The sequence below is a fragment of the Crocodylus porosus genome, unplaced genomic scaffold (genome assembly GCF_001723895.1).
Source record: "Crocodylus porosus isolate Cpor-Errol unplaced genomic scaffold, CroPor_comp1, whole genome shotgun sequence".
Taxonomy (NCBI): Eukaryota; Metazoa; Chordata; order Crocodylia; family Crocodylidae; genus Crocodylus; species Crocodylus porosus.
Genome location: NW_017728886.1, coordinates 31,594,407 through 31,622,141, shown reverse-complemented (window position 1 = coordinate 31,622,141; position 27,735 = coordinate 31,594,407). Strand labels below are relative to the sequence as shown.

The 27,735-nt window shown below is 47.0% G+C and overlaps 1 protein-coding gene across 4 annotated transcripts in view; it reads left to right on the top strand.

Moving 5' to 3' along the window:
- ARMC3 (armadillo repeat containing 3) overlaps positions 1–27,735 on the top strand; it is a 125,495-nt gene that overhangs the window by 17,076 nt on the left and 80,684 nt on the right. For all 4 annotated transcript variants that reach the window (XM_019532108.1, XM_019532099.1, XM_019532093.1 and 1 more), the window contains exons 4-5: positions 19,009–19,126; positions 23,127–23,252. In XM_019532108.1, coding sequence (XP_019387653.1) covers positions 19,009–19,126; positions 23,127–23,252 — 244 coding nt within the window. The remainder of the gene's footprint in view (positions 1–19,008; positions 19,127–23,126; positions 23,253–27,735) is intronic.

Below are 27,735 nucleotides of genomic sequence, written 5' to 3'. Positions count from 1 at the left end.
GTCAGGGCCGGCTGACTTGAAGGTATCCAGCTTCTCAAGGTGTTCCTTCACGAGGTCAGCATTGATGGAGGGTAGGGGATCTCCCTCCCCTGGACCTCCCTGTCCTGTGGCGGGGATGGGCGTCCCATGGGACTGATGAAAGACTGACGCAAAGTACTCATTTAATGGGTTGGCTTTTTCCTGGGCATCAGTTGTCAGTTGCCCCATCTGATTCATCAGGGGTCCAGTGTTGCCCTTGCTTTTCCTTCAGCTCCCCACATATCTGAAAAAGGACTTCTTATTGTTCTTGATGCTTGAAGCTAGTTGGAGTTCAGTTGCAGTCTTGGCTTTCCTGGTTTGCTCCCTGCAGGACCGGACCAGTGCAGAATAATTCTCCTTGGAGGTGAATCCCATACTGCATCCTTTGTAGGCCTTTCTTTTTAGCCTCAGGAGGTCTGCTAGGTCCCTGGAGAGCCAGGGGGGCTGCTGTGTCCTCTTGATCAACATTTGGTTGGAGCAAAGGATCAACATTTGGTTGGAGCAAAGGATCATAGGCTGGATAGTAGGAGGAATAAGTCTGTTTATGTTGAGATTGCAAAAGGCATGCAGGTGTGAGGGCACAATCGTGATTGGACCCAGGTCCAGTGCAAGATCAGGTTCCTCGGATCAGCATGTTACAGAGCAAAAGATGCCAACTCTCATTCTGGGGCAGGTTGCACACTTGCCCTCTTCTGTGACAAGCTGTCCGTTATTCTCTGCAGGGATGCAGGTGACATCCTGGCTTTGCAGACTTTCAGCTCTGGGGTTGGGCTGGAGGTGGAGGAGGAGGAGGAGTCAGAGGAGGCAGTGGCAGCAGCCCGTCCCCAGGTTGAAACCATGCACAGACTCTGTGTTCCCTCCTGATGACCAATTTGGCGCAAGCAACACCTCTCCATTCCTCTCCATTCCTTAATATCAAAAATTCTTCTTGGTTACTGGCAAAGACCCCACCTCCATGGTGTTCTGGCATAGTCCCTCCCTAGTAACTCCTTCGTGGTTACTGGTCATATCTCAGAAAATACAGTTCTGCACTGTAAGAAATTGCTACATAAAATCCTCATTGACTACTGTAGCATGTTATGCCACTGGTTTGGACCTGAAGGGCCCCAACCATGCATGGGGGACTCCCACCTGAGGGGGCCTCCTTTGGCTGGGCCTCCCCTCCTGATCCTAGTGGGTGGGACATATTCAGTAACTGAGAAGGGGGTGCAGGACACCTCCCTCTAACCAGCCCTCTTGCTTACTCACCGGGGGGCCCCCTCTCTAAGCTTTGTGGGGAGCAAAGATTCCAAAGATACCATGTACTGGAGAGTAGTTCCCCACTCCTCTCCCCCACCTTACCTGAGGGGGCCACCTTGCAACCATGGCTGGGGGCCCTCACAGTTAGGCCCTCACCTCCATAATTAAGCTTTGTGGGTGGGTGAGTAGGTGGGTTAGTTGGTTTTGCAAGAAAATACTAGCACTGGCCAAACCAGTGCAATACAAACACTTGCAAGCGTACTAGCACTAACCAAGCATTTGGCCTCCTCCCCATAGCAGTTCACCCTGCAACTTTCCAGTAACGGACTCTATAAAAATAGTCACAGGGTCGTCAGTAACCAGACTAACAGCAATGGCAAGTAACCAGGCTAGCTTTCTGGCTGGCTGCCTGCCTCTGTCCATCCCATCCCTCTTTCTTGCCCTCCTAACATACAGCCCTCCATCCATCCATATCTACAGAAGGGACATGGGGAGCATAATAATTGTGAATTGGTGTTTTATGCTATGTGTGGCTATAGTGTAAATTGTACTGTAAATCGTATTGTAATTTTCAATAGAATTGATTGCAAGTCAATTTATTGTGAAAAAAAATAAAGATGGGGAAGAAAAAATTGATTTGTACTTGCTCTTGCTTGATTTCATGGACCTGGGAGGCAGGGCAACTGACTGGGTTTTTCAGGCAGCTGGGGGAGGGGAGTGAATATCATTGCTTCCCCAGCTGGACACAAATAGGGCCTGTATTTCAGATTGGTTGGCCTCCCATCCAGGCACCTCTCAATATGTCTGGGGATAGCCATGTGTAATGTTCCCTCTAAGGAGTAGCAGTCTGTGAGCGTGCTGCCTCGGTCCGTGAGTGTGCTGCCTTGGTCCAGTGTGGGACACTTATCAAAGAGGGCTGGAGGCCGGGAGGCTGAGGACTGGAGGCTGGAGCCGAGAGGTTGGGGGCCAGAGGCTGGGGCCGGAGGCCAGGAGCCGAAGGCTGGAGCTGGGGGCCAGGGGCCGGATCCAGGAGCCAAGGGCTGGAACCAGGGACTGGCGTGGGCTCTGCCAGCTCCAGGGAAGTGCTCTGCATCAGGGCCGGAGCTGGGGGCTGGAGGCTGGGGCCGGGGGCTGAAGCTGAGAGGCTGGGGGCCAGAGGCTGGAGGCTGGGACTGGGGGCCAGGGTCCTCACTCAGAGCAGGCAGCAGTTCCTCCCCAAGGTGAAGCAAGGCAGGGATGGAGGCTGGGGCAGGGAGCTGGTGCGGGCTCCGCCGGCTCCGGGGAAGGGCTCCACTCCCCAGCCCTGATATCGGGGAGCGGAGCACTTCCCTGGAGCTGGTGGAGCCCACACCAGGCTCCCATCCCAGCCTCTCCTGGTGCATGGCCTTGAAAAGCCTGTGCATAGCCACACTTTTAGTTGTGGGCAGCCGCTCATGTGCACACCTTAGAGGGAACCTTGGCCATCTGATGCAGAATGTCTGGATAATCAGCCACATGCATGTGGCTTTGCAACCAGAGACAGAGTATCTCTGGATGTGCAAATACCAAAAATGCACTGTATATCCAAAAAAGCTAGGTGAGCAGGAAAAAAGAGAATATGTCAAGGCCTAGGACAAGGAGGCCAGCTATTGCAATGCTTACAGAATGCTGTCTGCATGCAGGACGAGCAGTTATGCTATGAGGAAGTTATACAAAGAGGAACTGTCCAGACATGGCCAGGTACCCCCTCCAGCCTCTGCTTGGCTCCTGTGTCTTTTCTAGAGGTGCAGACCTGACTCCAACTATTTCCCCTGCAAATATCCGCCTGCAAACCTGACTCTGACTATTTCCCCAGGCTTTATCCAGGGGAGGGGAGTGGATTGAAGTGTGGGGGTGAGGGTGCTCTGCAGGATTTTTTTTGTAAAGAAAATGGTGCGCATTAAAAGAAACACTGGGGGGAAAAACTTTTTGCATTGTACCTCCCATATCAGTACAGCCTGCACTTCAAAGACTTAATAAAGACTTGCTAAAGGCTAAAAGGAATGTCTTTTTCTTACAAGACATATGGGACTGGACCACACCCTAGCTAGCACTTTACAAATGCTAGCAAAAGGGCTAGCAACTCTTCACTCCACAAATCTTTGCAAGTGTTTCGAGTAATGTAATGCCAACCCTCTCCTCCCCTGCCCCCAGGCGCAACATCCCTGCCACTAAGGCAGGTGTGGTCAAACAAACTCAACCTTCCCAAAGAAAGAATGACACATCCATCATTACAGCAGAACAAAAAAATTTACTGAAATGAAAGCAAATATAAAAAATAACTACAAATTGACATATAAAAATAAAATAAATACAAAATGTTACAGAAATATAGAACACAAATGTTACAAAAATAGAAAATGTAAAAAAAACCCCCAAAACGGTGATTAGTTGACCTCAAAAACCTCTGCTGGGCTGTGGGCTTTTCCCCAACGAGTTCCACCCATGAAAGTTTTCTGGAGAAAGGAAAAGAGAAGAAGAGGAAGAGGAGGGAGGCTTGGCACACAGTGGAAAAAATGGACTTTGCCAGCCGCGCCGCCCTCCCCCCCCCACACACAGAGGGTCAGTGGGACATATTACCTAAATATAACCCAGGACGCTGCATACCCTGGCTGCCAAGTCTGGCAGGCAGCATCTTGGACTTGTGGCTCTGGAATGGAATGTGATGCAAGTTCAGGTTGCAATACTGAAGGAAGTCATGTAACCGCTCACTCCCTCCAACAAAGTTTCAAAATATATAGTTGCAGAAAAATTACCATTCGCCTGGTACTGTCATAGCCATTGTAGATGTTGGGAGCCATGACCACTACACTGGCAGTCAACGGGGTGTGAAGGGGTTGCAGCAGGTGAAGGGTACTGGGGGAGGCAAAGCTGGAGGACAGGGGGGTACATGGTTGGTGGTGGTGGTAGTGATAAGACATAGACAGTAGGTGCAGGAACAATTAAGAGTGGGTAGAAGATGAAATTTATCTGCCCCATCATTTTACTTTTGATTGAAAGTAATAAAAGTAATAAAATTGTTAAAGGTTAAGGTTAGGCAAACAAGCAAGGAAGCACACAAGTCTCAACACGACCTAACTGGTTATTATTGATGCCAAAATGAACATGGGCCGACAGTGTGGGGACCTGGTCAGGAAGGCCAACCATACCTTGTCGTGCATCCACAGATGCATCTCAAGCAGGTCCAAAGAGGTCAGGCCGCATTTGGAGTACTACATCCAGTTCTGGGCGCTGCACTTCAGGAGGGATGTGGACAACATGGAGAGGGTCCAGAGGAGGGCCACTCGCATGATCAGGGGGCAGCAGGGCAGGCCCTACGAGGACAGGCTATGGGACCTGAACCTGTTCAGCCTCCAGAAGAGAAGGCTGAGGGGGGACCTAGTGGCCGTTTACAAACTAGTCAGAGGGGACCAGCGGACATTGGGGAGTCCCTGTTCCCCTGAGCACTGCCAGGAGTGACCAGGAATAACGGTCACAAGCTGGCAGAGGGTAGATTCAGACTAGACATCAGGAGGCGCTACTTCATTGTCAGGGCAGCTAGGATCTGGAACCAACTTCGAAGAGAAGTGGTGCTGGCTCCTACCCTGGGGACTTTAAGAGGAGGCTAGATGAACACCTTGCTAGGCTCGTTTGACCCCAGTACTCTTTCCTACCATGGGAGGGGGTTGAACTTGATGATCTGCTCAGGTCCCTTCCGACCCTACCAACTATGAAACTAAGAAACTGCGGAAAAGAAGTGGGGAGGGAGGAGTGAAAGAAGATAAAAAAAAAGAACACACAGCACTACCTACTGGCATAGCAGCCCTTTGTGGCAAAAGGGATTCATTACAAGTCCTTGGAGTCTCTGGTTGTTTGCATGAATAAAATCGGCACATGGAGCAGCGTAACACGAAAGCAACGCAGGCTAAAACATCTCTGAGCAGTGTTAGCATATGGCACTAAATGGACTTTAAAGCAGTGGGAAATCCCGGGTCATACAAACACAAACGCAGTTACGTTGGTGTAAATGGGAAATTTTGTTTCGTCTACACATGCCCAGGGACTTGATCTTGCACCGGATCTGGGTCCAGTCATGATTGTGCCCTCACACCTGCATGCTTTTTGCCATGTGGGATTGCAAAAGGCATGCAGGTGCAAGGGCACAATCATGCCCTCGCATGTTCCTCAACATAAACAGGCTTATTCCTTGTACTTTCCAGCTTGTCTATGATCCTTTGCTCTGGCCAAATGTTGATTAAGTCCTCCAGTGTATCAGTCTCCTGGGCTGTCGGCTCCACGCTGCTGGTCTTGGCTTTCTAAGACATGGTAAAGCAGTTCATGGTCAACAGCACAAGCGATTTGTGAAAGTGGGCTGACAAAATTTGGGCAGGGAGGTGCCTTTATACTCAGGCTGTGCTTGCATGAGGGTCTCAAAAAATTCCAAGAATTGTGAAGTCATTACCTGTAAGTATCAAAACACCCAAAGGTCATAAAGCACCCAGTTTGACAACAAAAAATACCTGGTGATGGGATAAATAAGGCCATTATACTATGGGATGGCTGCTCAATGGCCCGGAACGTTGCAAAAATCAATATCTACCTGCCTGCTTGTGCAAAATAATGTTATTACAGAAGGACAGCCTGTTTTCCCTGAAGTGGCAAAAGTTTTGAGTAGCCTACCATTACCAGGAGAGGAGTAGGCAAAACATTTTTTGTTTGCAAGCTTGATTATGTAAGAACACCAGTGGCTGGTAGGCTCAGGATTAAAGGATAAAAGGTTGTGCGGAAGCCCCAATGCCCTGGGATGCCAGGGTGAAGTGTTGAAAAAGCAGCTGCACCAAGCTCCAGACCATACAACACCCTACAGTGCCTGCCTCTGGCTTGGTGCAGATGGGTGAGAAGCCACAGCTGACAGAGGTGCAAAATGGAGACTGAGGATGAAATACGTGACAATGGAGAACAACGCAGTACAGAGTCCTCTGACATGGAGAATATGGAGGACATGGGCGAGCAGGAAGAGGAGGTGGAGGAGGAAGTGGCAGTACTGCTTCTGCAAATTCTGTTTACCAGGGGACTACTGCTGCAATGCTTGAGAAGGATAGGAACTGTGCTAGACTGTTCACTGGCAAGTTGTGTTCCTTGTTTAACAGCATTAATGACGAGAAGAAGAAGAAACAGGTACCGAGAGGACTTGGAATACACAGAGAAAAGTGAAGAAGTGGCATTTGACTAGGCTCTGCTGAGAAACCTGAGGGGGACCAGAATCTGCACAGTGTGGGCCTACAAGAGCAGCTCGGACTGGTGGGAGCGAATCATGCAAATGACCAGCAGGGGCTGGCAATGTTCCGAATTAAAAGGGAGACGTTCTATCATATCATTTGGATGCTGGGGCCCCACATCACGAGGCAGGACACTAACATGTGTCGGGACATCCTACCAGACAAGAGGGTTGCAATAGCCATCATGAAACTGGCCAGCCCATCCAGCCTCTGCTACATCACAAAACAGTTTGGCACGGCTGCCTGCACAGTCAGGCTGGCAAGTCATGAGGTATGCCAGCTGCTCAAGGAGATTGCTGCAAACAAAATTATCCACTTGGTGAATATGCAGCAAGTCATAGATGGCTTTAATGAGAAGGGGTTCTCAAACTGCATGTGGGCTTTAGATAGTACTTACATCCCAGTGCTGTGCCATGCGGGGAGGGGGAGGGCTTTCACAAACAGGAAAGGATATGCCTCCATGATCCTGCAAGCTGTGGTGGACCATCAGGGCTGGTTCACAAAAATTTACAGTAGGTGGGCTGGCAGTGCGCATGATGCGTCCGTGTTCAGAAACTCCCCTCTGCCTGGCCTTGTGGAGAAAGGACACTAGGTACCCAGCATGGAGGAGACAGTGATCCGCGGTGTCACCATTCCCCCAGTTATATTAGCAGATGCTTTCTAACCCCTAAAACCCTGGCTCATGAAACCTTGTAGAGGGAACATCACTGACCCACAGAATCTGTTTTTTAACTACCATCTGGGCAGGTGCAGGATAGCTGTGGAATATGTGTTTGGCCAGCTGAAAGGATGATGGAAGGCGCTTATATGCTGGCTTGAGATAGAGCAAGAAAATATCATGGCCTTTGTAGTGGCAGCCTGCTTACGCAGTATGTGTGAGAGCCACGGAGAGATTTTCAAGGAGTCATGGGAAGAAAAAGCATGACAGGAAGTGGCCAGACAACGGAGATGTTTCCAGGCAGCAGCAGCAGCAGCAGCAGCACAGGGACGGAGGAGATATCCTCAAGGAGCGGCTGGTCGGGCAGCCCTTGTGCATGATTGTCTGGCAGGATATATTGCTGACAACAACACCTAGGAGTGCTTTGTTCTTTCTCTTGGTTATGTTGATGTGATGGGCTAGCTGGTAGTGACTTAGCCCAGTGGTTTTGAAAATGGGAAAGATGATTGGAGGACTTAGGATTCCCTTTCCTCACCAACCAGGCCCCAGAGACTCACCCTCCATGTCCCCTGATTGCCCCTGGAGTCACCTGGAGGGGGATAAAAGGGGCAGTGCAGCTGACTCAGGAGAGACCAGCGAGATACCACAAGGAAGGAGTCTCAAAGAGCTGGCAAGAGCTGAGCCAGTGGGGTGGAAGCAGTTGCCCCAGAAGCACCTGAAGGAGTGGGACCTGCAGGCAGCAGTGGGATCCTCAGCAGCGCAGCGTCCGGCGGGCAGGAGAGGCTCCTCGCTGGGCTCCAGGATCCCCTACGAGAGGGTGTGGCCAGCAGGAGAGGTTCTCCACCTCCAGCAAGGATCTGAGCAGAGACCTGAGAGGCTCTCAGCTCTGCTTCCAGCTCCTCCAATCAGAGGCCAGGTAGCTCAACATGAGGCCGGGGCTTCTGGAAGGTCAAGACCCCTTGTAGGTTGGTACTGTATCACACTGGGGGCTGTGTGGTAGAGTTTGTGCCTACTGTGTGTGGGATCTGAGTTCAAGTCCTAGCTGGGATGATTTGGTGTGAGTGAAGTAACAGGAAGACATTCTTGTTGCAGTGGAAAGGGGTCATTGTGTTTTCCTCCTTTCTTCCCCCTCCAGGTACCTAGGCCCTATATTCCTTGTTATTTGACATTTTGTATTTTGTGCCTTTTATATTTCACCAACCAGTATTGTTTGTTTTGCTGTTTGTGTTTTATATTTTGGTTAACCCTGTCTTTTGTCAACTGGATGAATATGTCTATGATTGTAAGTGTCTAACCTTTGTTGAATCCTGCCCCCTCGGGGAGTTGTAGTGTCCCCTATACCTCCTGGTTTATACTGGTTATGTTCCCAGTACTGTTCTCTCATTAAAAGGTATATGGTTAAGTCCCCATTGATGGTTTGGCTCTGCTCTGTAGGGGGAGGAGAGTCCCTACACTTCCCACAGTGCTTGTGCACCTGCTTTGATCCCTTCAGTTGGAGAGGGGATACCTCTTGCCCGGGTTACATTGAAATAAATTTATTTACACTTTAAATCTGTGTCTGTCTACAGGGGCATTGAGTGTTGCAGATGGGGGGCAGAGGAGAGGACAGTCAGGGGAAGGGGGAGGAAATCTGGACTGGGCTAGGGGTTTGCTGCTTTCAGACTGTGAGTGGTTTGGGGGCCATTACTCACTGTCACCCACATCTGAATGAGCCCCCCCACCATGTGGGTGAGAAGGTTAACTATTATAGCTCTTGGCCGGTGTGACAGGGGTCCATCCCCGGGCTTGTCTAACATAGGCCTGGCCCTCTGTCTCTGGGCTACCCACCCACCTATCTCGTCTGCCATGCCTTGATGGAACAATAATTATAGTGTAACTCAGGTGGGAGGCTGCTCATTTACTACCCCAACGCTAAGGGTTGCTATCAACTGCTCCAAACCTCCCCTTCATGGTGGCCCACGCCTCGCAGATGGTATATAACTGTTGACCTGCACCCTAGGGCATTGGTTTGGATCACTCCCTATCACTGTGCCTCTTGGCACTGGGATCTGCCCCCTGTCTCTGCGCCTCCTGGTGCTGTGCCCCGTGGTGCTGAGGTCTGATCACCTCCTATCATTGTGCCCCCCCTGGTGCTGGGGCTTTGCATAGTAATGTGCCCCAATGAGGCCTCCTTCTCCCCAAATAGTCTCAGCCTGGTCCACCAGATAAAGCAATAACATAAATATGAGCCTCTGGGCTATAACATAATTCAAGTCATAAAAGCCACACTCTGGCTCCTTAAAACCCCAAACTGCTCCTTGTGCATTGAGCACTGCCCCCCAGCTCTGGGTACCTTATAGACTCCTAGAGCCTCATTAACCACAGCAACTGTCTGGCCAGCAGCCACAGGAACTCTCTTCCTCTGGTCACTTGCCGGAGACTCCTCCTGCCAGCCTCAGCCCTGGGGTTTATAGGTGTCCAGAGGCCTATCCCCTTCCTGTCATCTGCACAGCTTGGGTGGTTGGGCTATTAACTCCTACCCTCCTGGTGTTTGTTGTTCCTGTAGACTTGGGTGTTAAAGGGGCAGCTCTACCTCTTAGTAACAGAGCTAGGGTTCCCTGTTACAGTGGGCTAGGCAGGTGGGGGACCAAGCCAAACAGCAACCCACATTTTCAAAAATATTCCAAAAACATTTATATAACAATTCACAACACAACTCCAAAAGCAATTCACAATACATCTCCAAAAGCCGTATGTGTCACTACAGAAATGTAGCAAGAAACCTTTTTTGCCTGCCCCTTACTCAAATGTGAAGCTCCTGCATATGGCAAAAGCCCCTTTTCTAGTAGTTGCCCCCTTTTGGGGATACTTTCTCTTTTCTACTTTTTCTTCCTCCCTCTCTCTTTTTCTTTTATTATATTATTATTATTTTGTATAAGGTGTACTTGTAGTGAAAACAGAGCTTGTAGATGCTTTTACAAATGTACTTTAAGTTTAAAAGTAAGTTGTACCACGTAATAATGTTAGCAAGGGCAGGAATCTCTGTATGGAGTGGGTCCCTGAATGAATCATGGTTGATTGTGTAACACAGTAGCTAGTCTGGATAAGCAAGTTAAGGAGCGGCAATTAACACCTACATACCACAGGCTAAGGAGAGGAAAGAATCAATACAGAGCCAGGAACTCCCTGAAACTTCACTGTTAAAGGTACGGAAGCCCCGATTTGAACTAATCAACACTGGAAACAGACCCTTGGGGCTGAAATACCTCCTGATCAACCACTTCCAGAGCTCTATTCATCACGGGAGTGAATCAATCAAAATTCAACAAGGGACTCCTGAGACTGCACCTAGGTGCGGATGTGACCCCTGGGGCTGACAGCTGCCATCCAGCAGCTACCAAGAGGGATGTCCTTCAAGGTCAATGACCCCTGGATTGGCTAAGCCTGAGAATTGAGGAGTCACCAAAGTCTGGCAGTGGGAGAAGAGGCAGTGAAGAAGGAACCCCACTGGCACCCTCTTTGACCTGACCAGCACCCTGCCTGCCCAACCAGAGGGACCAGCCGGCAACCCCCTTTTGAAGCAACATCGCACTGAAAGAAGCCTCTACTGCCCATCGATGGTGGACTCCAGTGCTTGGGGATAGGTATATCTTGACACCAGTGCTTAGTGTTCATAGCTATCTACAGTGAGTGTGTGTGTGTGAATGTGTGTGTATTTGAGGGGATCAGCACCAAGGTTTATGGTCTGACCTTTGCATCTGTCCAATAAACTAGAATTTTATGATGATCCTGTGAGTTGGTCCTTTGTAGCCAACACAAACAGATTGACACAGTGTACCTGGGCAGGGAATGGGAGGGTTCCAATGAGAGCCCCCACTGGAAACTGTACTAAGATCAATGAGTTCAGGAATACTGGGAACTGTATTTCAAAAACACCAGAAAAGAAGAGAGAAGAGCTCGCCACCACCACCAACATTGACAGCAATTGCCAGTCAACGGGGCAGCAACAAATATCCACCCACCTGGTACTCTAAACCCTGAATATTTCCTGATATCATAGCAGTTATCATAGCAGCTATAGTAAATAAAAGAAAAAACACATATATTTATAACATGGTGGGATGGGAAAAGAAAGGAACAGGAGGGGAGGATTCATGTCAGGGGGGATCAGCAGGCACTGGGGAAGTCCCTGTTCCCCCAAGCACTGCCAGCAGTTACCAGGAATAATGGTCACAAGCTGGCAGAGGGTAGATTTAGGCTAGATATCAGGAGGCGCTACTTCATGGTCAGGGCGGCTAGGATCTGGAACCAATTTCCAAGAGAAGTGGTGCTCTTAAACACCCTGGGGGTGTTTAAGAGGAGGTTAGATGCACACCTTGCTGGGTTCATTTGACCCCAGTAATCTTTCCTGCCATGGCAGGGGGTCAGACTAGATGATCTACTCAGGTCCCTTCTGTCCCTAGAAACTATGAAACTATGTGGCTTGTCTTTGGGATTGGGATGGAGTCTTTGGGATCATATATTGATGGAGAGAGACCAGATTGACAGGTGCAAGAGTTGCATAGGTGGGTGCAAGTGGCAAGGATTTTGGGTTGACCATGACCATACCCAGGGGAGACTCCCAGTGAGAGTCAGGACTGCCCAGTGAGAGTCTGGGGGCAGGGACTGGGACTGGGAAGGCCGGGTGGTTTACATGCGCCTCCTGCTGTAATACATTAGCAAAGACATTACAGGGGGTAAATTGGTATTTGACTCCCCCTACTGAAACCTGAGGGGAATGACACATGAGGCTTAACTTGCTTTAAAGTGCTGTTTGTGCAAACACAAACTCCATGTCATGCAAACACAAACGTACCACAGCAAAACAAAACCGTGTTAAAATTTTTAGGTGTTCTACATTAATGCCCATGTCGTCTACACATGCCCTAAGTGACCAGATCCAAGGAGGAAATACAGAGTTAGAATCTAGACGATGGGTTGAGTCATGGTTCAGGAGTCAAGAGACCAAATTACAAAAGCCAAGTGGGGTTCCCAAAATCTAGAGTCCACAAGAAGAGCCAAGGAAAGTCAGAAGCCAGAAAACTAGTTAGCACAGGATCCAGAGAGTCTTACCATAGATCAGGGCTGCTCAACCCTGGCACGCAGGTCAGTTCTGGCTACCAGTGCCATGTCATTGAATCCACGGTGCTCCCAAAGGCATGGGGAACCCTGCAGACTGTGTCCTAGTGTGAAGGCTGGTATTGGGCCTGACTGCAGTGCATGGGGCTGGACAGAGTTGGCTTAGGCCCCTAGTACCCTGATCCCAGTATGCAGGACTGGACAGATTTGTTGTGGGACCCCCATCCTGACATGCAGAGCTGGATAGAGGTAACTGGGTGCCCTGGGGCCCAATCCCAGCATGCAGGACTAGGCAGTGGCAGCACAAGGGTGTGGGGCCTGATCCCAGCTTGTGGAACTAGCTGATGAAGCATGGGGCTTGTTCGTGGTATGAGAGCCTCACACCACTCATCTGCCATGTGGGGCCAAAAGGTTGAGCATCACTGCCATAGCATACCTTTGGGTAGAGCTACTGGGTGACCTACAGTCTTTAGTTATGGGTGGACTTAAATGGGGAGGCTGTTTCCCTGGGAACCAGTCAGGAAGCCCTAACAGTGGCCAGCTTATTTATCAGCTGAGGTAGGGCTGCCAATTAGAACCTCAGGCAGGTTTGGTTGACTAGGCCATTATGGCTGCCTGCTGGGGCCCCTGATACCTAGACATTTGGGGCCAGAGAGGCAAGCAATGCTGTCAGCACAGGAATATATGTAAGTACTGCTATTCCATTCTGACCCAGGAGTCTGAAGTTACTGTACTCCTCCTAGCTAGTAAAATTCTCTTGTTTTGAAAAAGCTGTTCTTTGTTGCTGCAAGCAGCTGCTATTTGCATAGTTCCCAAAGAAGTAAAGTCTCTAGAGTAAGTTACTTTGGGCTTACTGAAAGAACCACAATAAGAAACAGTGGTGCTGAAACCAGGTCCCAGTCTCAAGCTGGTTACATGGAAGGGCTTCTTTTTGAAATCTGTGGAAATTCAAATCTGCCTCTAGTCTTGTGATGGATTCTCAGATGGGATGTCAGTACAGTGCCAAACTGTTAATACAGGGCTGGGCAGAGATCGATAAGCTACTGACATAGCTAAACTGCTACTGGTTCAGGAGCTAAAGCCTGATCTCTGCCTAGCACTGCTTTTTACTGTAGGGACATACTTTGAAAGTTTATAAAGGTTGGGCAGGATTGTCCTGTGAATGTGCAACAGAAGTATTTTAAGAAACAGGAGAACACATAACAGCATTAGTCTCTCAGCGTCTGAAGCAGGGTGTTTGTGTCTGAAAACTTGACAAGAATGGTTTTCCATCTATTTTGTTGATCTAATAAAAGATATCACATCTACCCAAAGAACCTTTCCTGCCTGGAAGTACTTGTGGTCCATTTCTGGGTTAGCTGCCAAGCACATGGGGGCCCCCATGCTCCTGCAGGATGCTCCATCCACCCCAGTATTGCATCATTCACAAGCTGTGCTGGTAACTCAAAGTACAAAGAAAAAATATTTAAAGCTGCGTCTATGGCCAAATTGCTGATTCTTTGAATCAGCATCGAATCTTCAGATCCGGATTTGGCTGAATCAAATCAGGGACAGTAATCTGAATGAGTGAATCGAATCACTGTCCCCTAAATCAGGCCAAACCCGAATTGAATAGGGCCTGCTTTGCACACCCTTGTTATACATGTAGTTCATTAACCAGATAAACTAATTAGGACCAATTAGTAATTTCACATGCTTCTGTAGGGCAACTCACACAAGTAAAAGTTTGCAGGATCAGGCTTCTAGAATTTCCATCAATGTTAGGAGAGGATAAGTTGGTGAATGCACCTTTCTTTGCTTTTTACCTTCAAGCGGTGTCAGCAGCAGATCGAAGACATTCCCCAGCATCCAGAATGACTTTGTTTACACTGTGGTCGGGACAGGCACAGTATGGACAAAAGGGTACAGTACTCCTTCTTAAAGAAGTTATAAGTGTTCACTGTCTCTCCAGTCATTTAATGAAAACACTAAACTGTATTAATTAATTAGTACTCAAGGCATCCAAACCCTGGACCCCAATGTACCACCCAAGTGACTAGGCTATGTGATGGGATGTCTGTGGGCTACAGAGAGGTATCAGAGACATTCCATGGCCTCTAATACAGCCTTACATATGTGATAGACCTTACTGTTGATTCATACTACCTGTATGGAGAAGAATGACCAGCAGATACTGAGGACCCTTTAACACACCTTTATTTTCTCCTTTCCTAACTCCAACACAAAAATTTTTGTGTCCTAGAAATCAGGATGCCCTTCAGAATAGACCTCTGTGGTAAGTGGGGGATATAACGTTCTACAGAAACAGACAATCCTGCCCAGTCTCACATCTTTCTAATTACTAGGTCAGGAGCTTCTGAGGCAGTGGCATATTTCACAGGTTCCCATAATGTCTCACTTCTCTACATCCGTGTATTTCAGTCTGTAATGTGTTCAGGTGCTTCAGAATGAAGAACACTGTATACTGTACAGGTATTACTTACTACTACATCCATACTAAGCAGATGTGACAAACTGAGTTGATAACCAAAAACAGATGCGCACATACTGATCTCCAAATAGTTTGGAAACTGAGAGGTTTTAGCAAACAGCCCAAAGCAAGGAGCAGCAAGGAGGTTGGCAGAGAATGAAGGAAATGTATTACATTACTCCATGAATTACAGCCAGCATAGGTTTCTCTCAGGTTGGTTTTGTTGGCTAGCATACGAGAGGAAGTGTAAAGCCATGGATGTGGACTGATTTTACTGCATTTTGGTTTTGTATTTTTAAATCTGTGAGGGTACAAAGGCTATGTCTACACTTGACTGGTTTAGGAATATCAGTAAGCTATACGAGCAAAGCAGTCCTGGACTGGACAGGCTTTGTGCCACTCAAGCAAAAGCACTCCTAGGAGCAAAACCAGCTACATTAGTAGAAGTGCAATTTTGACAGTAGAAGTGCAATTTTGACAATATAACTGCATCTGCACTAGGGGCTTCTGCTGCTACATAGGCCAGGGATCACAATCATGCTTTTCACTCTCTTGACAAATTCTGCTATGCTGGCTGAAGACTACGGTGTACCTATATCTTATCAATCTGTGACTGAGGCCTCTAGCACACTTACATTTAACAGTACAATGGGTTCTGATCTCCAATTGTACCATACCACGTGGGCATAGCAGAAGGTAGGATTTTGAGATTGGGGATCAGATCGCAATCATGCCATTACTATTTGCCAGAGTAGAGGGTGCTCAGGACAACAATCCTGGGCTCCTTCTGCACTAGTAAGTTCAAAGCTGAGTGCCACAGCCTGCAGGAGACAGGCAGATGTAGACTGTCAACCCCAACCTCAGACAGTCTGGGTCTGGTTTACCAGCGGCTGTCAGGGCACACTTCACCATGCAGAGAATAGTGGCAGGTAAGACTCTGCTCCCTCTCCCTTCCCTTCATCCCACCCTCTGATTCCATTCAGAGATTTGGCTGCTGAATCAGGCCAAATCTGCACCGAATCAAATCAGGGACCAAAGCTTTGCACAGCCCTAATGTATAAGTTTCAGTGACTTGGCTGTTTATTATTAGTTCGCAATGCTAGTCTGATGTAACAGTAGCTATAAAAAAATTGAAAGTTAGCACAGCATGTATAAATAATAAATGACTTCAGATATGTAATTATATAGTATAGATATATACCTATTTAACATATAAATATGTATAGCATGCAATGTATAGCCAGTGTATTCATATATAATGCAACAGCAATAAAAGGTATAGAGAATTATTTATATATTAAAATATTTTCTTTGCTATATTTTAAATGAATATACAGTCAGGATTAGGGAATCTATATGACTTAGTTCTTTTGTAATTGCTAAATATTAGACCCTTTAATCTGATGCAGTGACATAGCTGTTGAATACGACATCAGTAGGATACAAGCAAGTTTTCATGAAGTTGCAAAATTGCATCTTAAAGCCCAAAATATTAAATTTTATTCATGGTTAAATTTTAAAACCTTCAAAAATTTTTGAGTCTAAATATAGTTCACAAGAGCTTTTAGAAGATTACCCTTTCTCAAGCTGCAAGTTTCAAAAAGCCTATTAACAGGGTTTAGAGTAGCTGGGTTTGATGGAATATTTCTGTCCCTGTGAGAGAAGTCAGAAATGGAAATGAGCACTTGTATCACTTCCAGCTGGCTGAACAGGGATCATGTTCCAGCAATGCTACAACTAGAGTGGGGTGGTAAAAAACTGGTGCTTGGGAGGGCAGGGACTGTGGGTGGTAAAAAACTGGTGTCTGGTAATTAATCTGAGGTGATGGTGGTGTTGGAGGAATCATTCTATTTTTTTAAAACTACCAGAATGCAACAGAATGTGCACCAGGAGCCAAATTTTATTCCTCATGCATCATCTGAGTACCTGCCTCTATACAGGGCTGCTTGCTCTTTAGAGCGATCTCCCCACAGACTGCTCCAAGGCTGCTGCTGAAACATCAGAATTGCAAAAGCTCCTGTCACAACATTCTACTCTCTTGCATACCGGAATCACTTAGTTTTTGTTGCTTTCAGACTCTCTAGATATGCAAGTATTAGGATTTTCCCAATTTTCAAAAATCTTGCCCTCAAAGCAACGGCAAAACTTCCATTGACTTTAGTGGAGCCAGATGGGGGTTTACAAAACACATTGCAAACTATTTGTCTTCAGAGCTGAGAAAGGAATTCATATTTTTTGATCTGACAACAGGATCTCCGCTTTTGAAACCATTGCCTGTAAATGATGTAGTTAAACTTTGCATATGTAATGTGCAGAGATCTGGGTTTTCCATTGATCACAGAAAAACACAGATTTTCTCCTTTAAAGTTATGACCTACAAGGGACTGCTTAGATCTGGGGGGAGTGGGTAAAAGACTATCAGGTGGGGAGTGCCTTGTGCATGTGCGTGCACACACATGCACATGACAGCCAGGCAGCATGGAGAGCAGCTCCCAGAGCTCCCTACAGGCAAGTCTATGGGGGTGCAGATTGAGGTCCCCACAGGGAGCAAGGGAGGGAATGGGGCAGGCCTGGGGCTGAGGGTGCTGCCCAGCTGGGGTGGTGCATGTGACCCAGAGCTGGGATGGGAATATGCAGCCATGGGGATCAGCTGGGGGAGCAGGATGGAGCCAGGAGTGGCTTAGCAAGGAGGCTGGTTCCCTGCTGCTGTCTGGACTCCCAGGGAAGGGGCCATGGGGGGGGAGCATGTGCCCCCCAGATTTGTGTCCAGAGTGGGGGCAGATATGGGCTGCCCTCTGTGGTCTTGGGGCTCCCCCCTGCTGCCCTCCCCCCAGGGGCCTCTGCAGCTCAGTGGGTGGGACCTGGTATGGGAAAGCAAAGAGGAAAGAGGAGGCTTGGTGCCATTGGTACCAGCAGTACTTGCCATGGTGAGGTGCCCTCTGCCTGACCAGCAGCAGCAGAGGGCATATCTCTGTATCACTGCTGTCACTGCTGCCAGGTGGGCAGGGGGCACCTCGCCCTGGCAGCATGGCTGGTGTGGAAATCCCAGCTGCAGCACTAAACTTCCCTGCCCTCCCACACTGGGTCCCACCTGCTGGGCCATGGAGGCCCCCAGGGGGAGAACAGCAGGGTGGGGAGCCCCAAGCCCACAGCAGGCAGGCCACATCCTCCCCCACCATGGGCTGTGGTCTGGCTGTGCCTCCTGGAGGGTGGGCGGGGGGAGAGCTGGGCTCTGCGCTGTGCTCTGGCCACAGCAGCCACCACCTACCACAGGCGCTGGGGCAGGAGGCTGGAGGCTCTGGCCCTGGTCCTGTAGCTCTGGCAGCTGGGGGCTCTCTCTGGCAGAGTTGGGGGAGAAGGGGCTGAGGGTCATGAGTGAGGGGCAGCAGTAGGGCTTGGAGAGCAGGGAGCTGTGGCTCAGGAGTGAGGGGCACTGGCACAGCCATGGGGCTGTGGGTTGGGAGTGAGGTGTACCTAGGGGGATGGGGGACTGTGGGTCAAGGGTGAGGGGTACTGGCAGGGTGGGGGGCCTGTGGCTCAGGAGCGAGGGGTACCAGTAGGGCTGGGGGGTGGAGGGCTATAGGTTGGGAGTGAGGGGCACCGGCAAGGCCAGGGGGCTGTGGGTTGGTAGTGTGAGGCAATGGCACAGGTAGGGGTAGGGCACTGGCATATCAAAGCTGCTCAACAACACAAAGTATCCTGGTGGGCAGGGGGAGCTCTGATTTTCCATGATAAAAAAAACAAAATCAAACTTCAAAATCTAGAGGGATTTAGAATATACTGTATTGTAATGATTGAGGTACTGGTAGGCTTCCAAACAGCTTTAAAATTGTAAATATATCAGTAAAATATTGTGTTCATCTGATACCTATATATAGTGACGCTTCAATTTAATCACAGAAAAATGTGGATTTGGGGGGTTTTAATCAGAGAATTTGGGGTTTTTTTCTCAGAGAACTGCAATTTTTAAACAGCAAAAAACCAGGATCCCTGGTACTATGTGTAACTAGTTTGAGTTTACAATTTTGCATTAACACGACTGCTTTAGAGGTAAGTTTTCCCTTCTGCCTTTCAGCAAAATATTATGTTGCTAACAACATTGAAACTTCATTCTGCTGAGTAGATCGAAAACCTATTTTGACAGTGTACTGCTAATTCAGATGATATTGTTTCTTTTTTTTTAATATGATGAGCTGGTGCCTTGAACAGTCCAACTCAGAATATTCTTTCTCTGCTTTTTGTGTTGGTAGTTTGATACCTTATCGATTGAAAGCAAAAAAGCAGCAACAGTGGTGCTAATGCTTAATTCTCCAGAAGAGGAAGTTTTGGCTAAAGCATGTGATGCTATATATAAATTTGCATCAAAAGGTTTGTCTTTTTGTTGTTAATCTCTCTCTGTATCTTACGTTTCTTAAACTAGTTTGACTTTTTTCTTAGTTTATTAACTTTAACTATCCTGTTTGATACTAAATACTTCCATAAGTTTTTTGTAAAATATCTGTCATGCTGTCTTTATAGTTATGAAGAGACATGGTTAGCTGTGTTAGTCTGAAGTCAGGCAGAAGGTATGGCAGCGTGGCAACTTAGAAAGTAAGTGGTCTGTATGTTAGAACCAGTTTGCTTCCAAGGTGCCACCCTGCCCAGTCTTCTTCCTTAGTGTCTCTAGGCAGAATTCTGTTTCACTTTATGCTCCCAACTGGCTGTGACTCATCTATATAACTGCCTTTTTTGGGCACTTATGCAGAGTTTACGATCCTATTCCACGTGCAGCGTGGAGGCATACGTGTCCACATGCCTACTGAGCATGTAGAGTAGACTGAATTCTTGTTAGACGGGTACACCACTCCATACACATGTTTACCAGGTGAGTGGCAGTCATAAAGTTGTAGCTGATCAAAACCCTCTGAACTAGCAGGTGTTAGACACTGGAGGAGAAGGAGGAAGAGGGCCTGTCTAAGTTTTAGTCCAAAAGTCTAAGAGTCAGGGCACTTGCCCAAGAAACAGGAACAGTCGTAGAGTGAAGCACAGGGCTCTGTGCAGCTCAAGGGCTGTGCCAGGAAGCCCTGCAGGCAGCTGCCCAGGAAAGCAGGCTCCACCCAGGGAAAGTGGTGAGCCTGATCTTTTTTTTTTTAATTCCCTTCCGGAGCCTGCCTGCCTGCCTGCCTGAGCTGTGTTGGGGCCCAGTACTTCTCTCTGAGGCTGTGGTGCCCCCGCCAGGACCGCCTGAGCTGGGTGCCTGTGGGCAGGTGCCACCTTGGGGAGGGCCACCACTGCCATGGAGGGAAGCACAAGGCCTCTCCACAGCCCAGGAACCGCTCCACCTGCTGGTAGCTTGCCCTCCTCTTCCCACCGGAGAGGCAAGTAAGTCAGTGGGGTGTGTGCATAACATGGGGGTTTAATCAGCCCTAAATTGAAGTGGTGTTTTTAAAAACCCACTGCTTCAATTTAGGGCCCCTGTTTTGTCTACATATGTCCATAGTGGTTAAAAGTTCTGCTGGGAAAGGTGGACCTAGAATCTGGGTATTCTGCTTCTGGGGTGAGTGCCCTAACCCATACAAAGCAGGCTATTAGGCTAAAACGTAAGGCAGCACTCCTCATCTTTTCTTTGCCAGGCCACAATGTAGGAATTAAGGTCAGGTATGTGTGTGTGAAGCTGTGCTCTGCCTGGCCAGGGCAAAGTCTACTGTGCATGTTATGTGAATTTTTATGAGTCCATGCTGCATGTGGAGCAGGATTACAAACTGTGTGTAAAAGTGTCAAAAAAAGGCATTTATGTGGCTGGAAAACTGCCATTTGGGCACATAGAGTGAAATAGGATTCTGTTCCCGGTGTCTTGCATAAATTAAGTGGTTTGAATTCTGGGACTGAATTTTTAGATATTCTCTTAATGAGACTATAGTAGTTGGTAGGAAAAGATTGTAGCATCTTGGACAATGAGAGAATCTGCTTTTCATGTTACATTTTGAGAGGACCTTATACTGGTAAATAATTTTAAAAAGAAAAATAGTTATTTTGAGCTTTTTATGTCCCTGTTTGTTTGTGTTTTGAATTTTACATTTAATTCTGTTTGCATGTTTCTCTCAAGAATAGTATTTCCATAACTGAAGTATTTATGAGATCATCCAGCCTCAAATATCTAATTGATTTTTGTGTGTTTTGAAACCAAACAACCATGTCGTATTCTGAATTCCTCCAGTGCTTCTGTTTTTTAAAAATATATAATCAAGGCATTATGTCTTTTATGTGGCACATTAGACACACATTATATAGTAGGAACCCCCAAATCATGTGTTTATTCCTTTCCCAAGTTCTTTCCCAGTCACTTCACATGTCCCCATTCAGTCTAATCCATTACACAAAGGATATCACTGTATTTATTAACCTACAATTTTATATTTAATTTGATTTATTTTACATTGTTCTAAATTGTGATGTTTTTGCATGCTCCAAATTTTTGTATTGATAGAAATTGACTCCATAGGTGAAGTTTGAAAAAAGCTGGAGGTTTTGAAAGCTAGCTAGGGAATATTTGGGTTTTCTGTAGTGCTGAAAAGTGTTTAAGCTGAGCTTGGATTTGAGTATTCCAGAAGAAGTTGAGGCTTTTGGAATTGAGAAAGTAACACAGTTAAATTTTGGAGAAGAGAAATGATTCCTTTAAATTTGGGGAAGGGAGGGATGAATTTTTCGTGCCCTTGTCAGGATGGCTGAGAACTCCCCCTTGCTCTCTATGGCAGGTTCTGCCATTATGTCAAAAGGAGACAAACATGTTAGTCAGCTGTTTCTGCTAAATTAATCTTTCTTTAAGTGGCTAATGTGGTGGTTAATGTAGTCCTCACAGAAAACTACATGGCAGTGTTGCAATTAACAAGATTGGGGATTGTCTTCGTTGCAAAGTTAACTCAAGTTATCTTCACTGCTCCTTATTCAAGTCCCATTCACGCACACAACCTGATGGTGTGATGTTTTTAATTAAAAATTATGGCCAGTTCCTTCCCACAATACTCCTGAATGGACAGACACATTTCCCCAAAATTCAGTGGAAAAGAAATAATAGAGTGGTTCAGCTTAGTGCAGCATTAAGAACATGGGACACCCTCTGGAAGTCTCAATACTGTACGTGAGTATGTGCACAACCAGCATGGCCCCCATGTGATTTCATAGCATGGCTGCTGTAACTCAAGGTAGGTTAATATGAGAGGAGTAACTTGAATATAGGTAGCTTATGGTAACACTGCAATGAAGATGTCTCTTGTGCATAATTACCCTGCCCTAGCTGCACCAAAGAACAGACTGTACTCAGGAAGTCACCTACTTCCTTACCTGCTCCCTAACTGCTTTGACAAAGGAGTCAGTAATTTCACCTCTGCTCATGGAACAGTTTACTTCTCACTGGGTGTGTCCACATAAGATATTTACTTCAGAGCTGCCTAATTAGCTCCACAGTAAAGTCTCAGTGGGTGTGTCTACATGAGATGCTAACTGCGCAGCAGCCTAATAATACTGTGTAGTAGTGCATCACAGCACAAACAGTGCTAATACGCTGCTGTGCAGTATTATTAGGCTACTGCACAGTAACATCACTAAAAAGATGTTCACCAGCACTGCTGCTCAGTAACTTTGGTTATTGCACATTTATTTAGTACTTGATTATACAAGCCTTTGCCCAGCAAGTGAGGAATAGTGTCATGAGTCCTCCTTTCTATCTGCCTTTGTGTTCATTTGGTGTTAAGGTAGTTTATACAGAGAAGTACACCTTGGTGTTAAAATCCTATTGAGATTCATTGAGCAGTATGCAAGGCTCTTGTTTCAGGTTATTGACAGACTCAGAAAGAAATTAATGTAGCATTGACACTAAGTTCATATTTTAAGATTTTCTTCAGAACCACAAGGGTTGGAGGAGACTTACTTTTTTTCTACTGAAAGAGCTTAGATTCTGATGTAATGACATGACACTATGAGTTGGGGTCCTAGATCCAGGCCTACAGTTCTAAAACTCTACTCAAGTCCTCATTGTGACATCACATCCATGAACTATCAAGTTTTATTTATATGGGATGCATTATGTTAATTTCTGCTGTGGCTTAGGGTTGGAATTCTATTACAGAATTTTAATTATGTAATCTTATGTTTAGACTTTTATTTTAGGTTATTTTTTTCTCATTGAAATGTTTCTCAGCATTTGGTAATCCATATAAAGAGATTGGTAACATATTATAGATAAATTGATATCTGTAGTATAATATCTATAATCTCTTTATGTAGATTATGAAATGTAGAGGGACATTTCAAATGCAACTAAAATGTGTTATGTTAGAACAAAAATAATTTCAGTAATTTAAATAGGATTCTTAACTTAATTACTGTCTAGGTGATGAAAACAAAGTGACACTTCTGAATCTTGGAGCTGTGGAACCTTTATTTAAACTAATCTCCCATGAAGATCCAATTGTTCGCAAAAACGCTACCATGGCATTTGGTATCATGGCTTCGAATAGTAAGACTCTTGAATTTTGAAAAATTTTCATTGAGTTGTTATTTTTATGAACAGAATTGGCAGAGATCTATGGGATGTTAAAAACAAGGAAGTATTGGTACATATTAAAATATCCTGTTAATGTTTGATATCTTACTAAAATAAAAAACATCCACATGGGAAAAAAAGTGGGGTGGGCAGGGGGAATTTGTCTCTAGTGTAACTCAATTGACTTAGGGTAAAAAAGTTTCTGGTTGAGCTCTAAACCACTTAAAATGATGTGACTGTTCAGTTTAAATTCTAACTGCTGAAAGCCTAGTATGTCTAAAAAAGCCCGAGCATATGAAACTCCTGGCTAGCCAGTATGGGTAGAATACATTCTCTCCTTTCACAGAAGACAGAGAGAAACAAGAATTGGTATTTACCGTCTCCAACAAATGTCTTAATTAAATTACAGCTAATGGTATGTCTACAGGTATATATGTACCTAAGCTAGTTTTTAACTAGCTAGCTCAGAAACTGATAGCACTGTAACTGCAGCAGCACGGAGCTTACCATGGGCTACAGAACACACCTAAGAAGGTGGGTAAATACTTGGGTGGTTTGTTAGTGGTCTAGCCACTGCAGCCCCAAACTACTGATACCCAGGCTCACTGAACTATGTCCACACTCCACTGTGATTGTCCTATGAAGATAAAAGAAATATATAAGACAAGGTGAGTTTCAGTGGACAGTTTTTATATTTTAAACTTTTGTGTGAGGCTTCATTTCAATATATCACAGTTTGGTAGATGACTAATATGACTGGAAAAATATGACTGATATGCCCCATGACTGGAAAAAATCCTTCAGAGGTTGCCTTCTGCTTTCCACATCAATTTCAAGTTTCTGTTCCTTACTTTATCTTCAACCCCCCACCTGCTTACATTTTTGCTCTGATTTCTTCCTCCTCTTCTTTTCCCTTTTTCTCCACCCCAAGCATTTCTTCCAATTTTCCTCTCATGGTCTTCTCCCATTTTAATCTTCATGTGACAACAAGATGCTAGCAGCTATGGGCCCTAGGCTTATGCCTGGAGTTTCTATACTTTCATCTGTCCCTTAATGAAAGGGTCATCACCATATGCTATGACATACTCCCCTTTTTGTGCACCAGTAATTATGCCAAGGGGGCAGAAGGTCTGAGGAGCTGACTCTGAATATTCACATCTAAGTCCTTCCTTTATGTTGTTTCAGCTTTAACTGTATCATTTCAACATTTTGACATGCTGGTGTATCTCAATACAGCATCATAATTCTGTGATACTTCTGTCTGAAATAACACATTCCCGAAGTCTGCTTCTGAAACTGTGGACTAAATCCTGTTTTACTTTATGTACCTAAATGGTATGATGCAGCTTTGAAATGGTAATTTTGTCATTTATGCACAGTTTGTGATCCAGGTTTGTGTACATAAGTGTGCACATGCCCACAAGTGTTCTCTGTGGGGCTGTATGATGAAATAGGATTGTTCAGGTAAGCATTTAAGGCTGGATAGATCCCAAAACTTTAGTTGAACAAAAAAACACAACTAGCAAATGTTAAACACTAGCAAATGAGAAGGACACTTCTGCGCTTTATCCCAGCATGGTAGTTATGAGGGCACGTGCCTGGGCAGCAGGAGACCTTGGTCCTAGGTCCTCTCACTCAGAAGAGCTTAAACTGTCATCTCGCTTGACAGCACAGTGCCCTGACCAATGTACCACAGATTAGACATTTTCCAAGTGTTTCTCCTGCCCTCTTTTTGAAGCTGGTCCCATGAGAGGCATGTGGGATCAGGAAAAGCAAACATATCAAAAGTTATGTTGCCCAGTCAGATGGATCCTGCCCTGGAAAGGAGAGGGTCCTGCCCTCTAAATTGGACTATTGCTTCCAGTGGGACAGAAGCTTCCCTATTGCTCTCTGTCTTATCCAATAAATATTAAATACAAGATGTAGTGGGCCAGTTTCAAGAGGAGGGGTGTAGCAAGGTCCTGGCCCCAAGGGTGGCCTTTATGCCCCCTTGTGGCCCAGTGACTCCTGCCCCACTCCAGCTTCTTGGAGTCTCCTCCCTTTTCTTTCTCACCTGCCATACCTTGATGGAATTTATAATATTGCAGGAGGCTGCTCCAGGGTCCCGGAATGAGCCACAGTCCCTTGACTGTCTTGTGCTCCACATGCTCAACTGGTTATGGTCTTGCCTTAGGCACTAAATTGCTTTAGGAGCATTAATCTTATCTTCCATCCTTCCCTGTAGCTATGACTCACAGATGATGCTTGATATCACTTTGGGGGGCAGGAGCTGGCCCCAGTGCAACACTTGGCCCTTTCTGGCCTCAGGCATTTGTTGGGACTTCAGCTTTCTCGGCTTTGGCCCGTTGTCTCTGGTTATGCCCCCTCAGCCTGGGTCCAGTGCCCCAGACCTTAGCTTCTGGGCTCTAGCTTCATCTTGCCCTTCTTAGGCTGTTTGGGCCCCTGGTTCTGGTCTTGCCATTCTCAGACTGCCCAAATCCCTGGTGTTCCTGACCCAGGCAAGGCCTTGCATCCCAGTCCCTTTAAGGCCTTTGTAGGGCTCTGTTCTGGGTGCCTCCCAGGTGCTCCTGTAGCTTCCATACCAGCCTTTTAACCACAGTCTGGTCCTCTGGTCTTAGACTTAAATGTAACACAAATATAAGCAAAATGCTTCTTAAACTAAACTTTACCCCCACTCTGGGTCAGTTCCCCACTTAAGTCCTACTTCCTTTTTAGTGGCTCCATCTAGCTCCCCTGGATAGCATGGGTGTCTGTGGGCCTGTTTCCTGAAGCCCTCTCTTCCAGGAGCTCCTTCCCCCACAGCATGCAGGGTCAGACTACTCCTTTTTGCCTCAGGCTCTGGGCTTATATCCCCGTTTTGGTCATGTACCTCCCCAATCATACACAGGGGCTTCCCCTTTTCCTAATAGCCAATCTGTGCTCCTCTGCTGCAGTCCCACAAAGCAGGCTTGGCCTGCTGTGCTCTCTACTTGAAGTGACAGGAGCCACTGGTTTCCTGTCACAAGGGCTAGAGGGGAGTCTGGATAATGCCTGACCTGTGGCCTGGTAACTGCAGTGTTAGACTGATGTTGTAGCCACAGTGGTCTAGGAATTATTCAAGAGTCAAGGATTTCTTTGGGTGATATCTGTTATTGGAACAATTGCATAGTTGGAATAGAGTCACACAAGTTTTTGAATGCAAGTTATTCATCTTCAGCTCATAGCTGACTTTTCTTCTCAGACCTTCCAAGCCAGGGGAATTTCTTTGCACTTATAAAAGGTATCACCCAAAGAAATCTTTGAATGGTAACTTATAGCACTTTCCTGGAGCTGTAGGTTTACATCCACTCTGGGTGAGGGTATCCTAGATCTCTTGCTTCCTAAAGCAAGTACCCTAACCACTAGACTATTGGGCTATACTGTGGGAAGGCTTCTCTTCCTTTTCCATTTTACTTCCTGCAGGTATGCCTACAGGGGCCGTGTCCAGATGAGCGAGCACATGCTTGTTGTGGCACCTCAGAGCAGTTTGAGATGCCGCAAGAAGCACATAGGGAACAAAAAAAACCTGTTCCCTCAGCACGGACTCTAAATTTGATACTGGGAAATCCTTGTATCAAAAAATATCCTGCAGGGAAAAACAGGTTCAGGGCACACTCCTGGAATGTACCTTGATGCTGGGTCATCCAGAGGGGTCTTCTAGGATGTGGACAGATTGTCTGTATGCCTGCCGCATGCCCCTGCTGCTCCAGCATGCTGCCTCAGTGCCCTGGGGCAAACAGGAGTGGGGCAAGTTTGCAGCAGCAGCTCAGACGCAGGCTCTGTCCAAGGTAAGTAGGGATGTGGGGGTGGGGGGAACTGTGGGGTTAGGGGGACTGCTTGGGAGGGGTGAATACCCCGCACAGCCCCCCTGCAATAGTGGTAGCAGCAGCAGTGGTACTTGTGGCCAGTCCTGGAAAAGATCCCCAGCTGCATGGTGCCACCTGAGACCAGGGGCTGTATATGGTGGAGGGCACTGGCCCAGCCCACCAGCATGCACCTTCAGGCAGGACCAGGCTGCTTTTGCTGTCACACAAGGCTCCTGTCACTGCATGCAAAAGCTGTGTGCTGTTGAGCCGAGTTGGGTCCTGCCTCCATGTGCCCCACGTGCTGTTGGGCCGGGCTGGCTCTATGCAGGCAGGACCAGGCCTGGCCTGACAGCATGTGGCTTCTGTGTGTGGTGCTGGGAGCCCCGCATGGCAGCAGGAGCAGCCTGGCTCTGTTTGAGAGTACGTGCCAGTGGCCTGGCCAGCACCACGTGCAGCTCCCAGTCTCAGGAGGTGCTGCATGCTGCTGGGGCTGTGCCTGCAACAGGCCATGAGTGCCCCAATGGCCACTGCTGCTGTGTGTGTGGGGCATGTGGGCCCAGGCGGGGGGGAAGACTGTGTGAGATGCAGGGGGATGGCCTCAGGGCCCTGTGGGGGTGTATGTATGTTGTGCA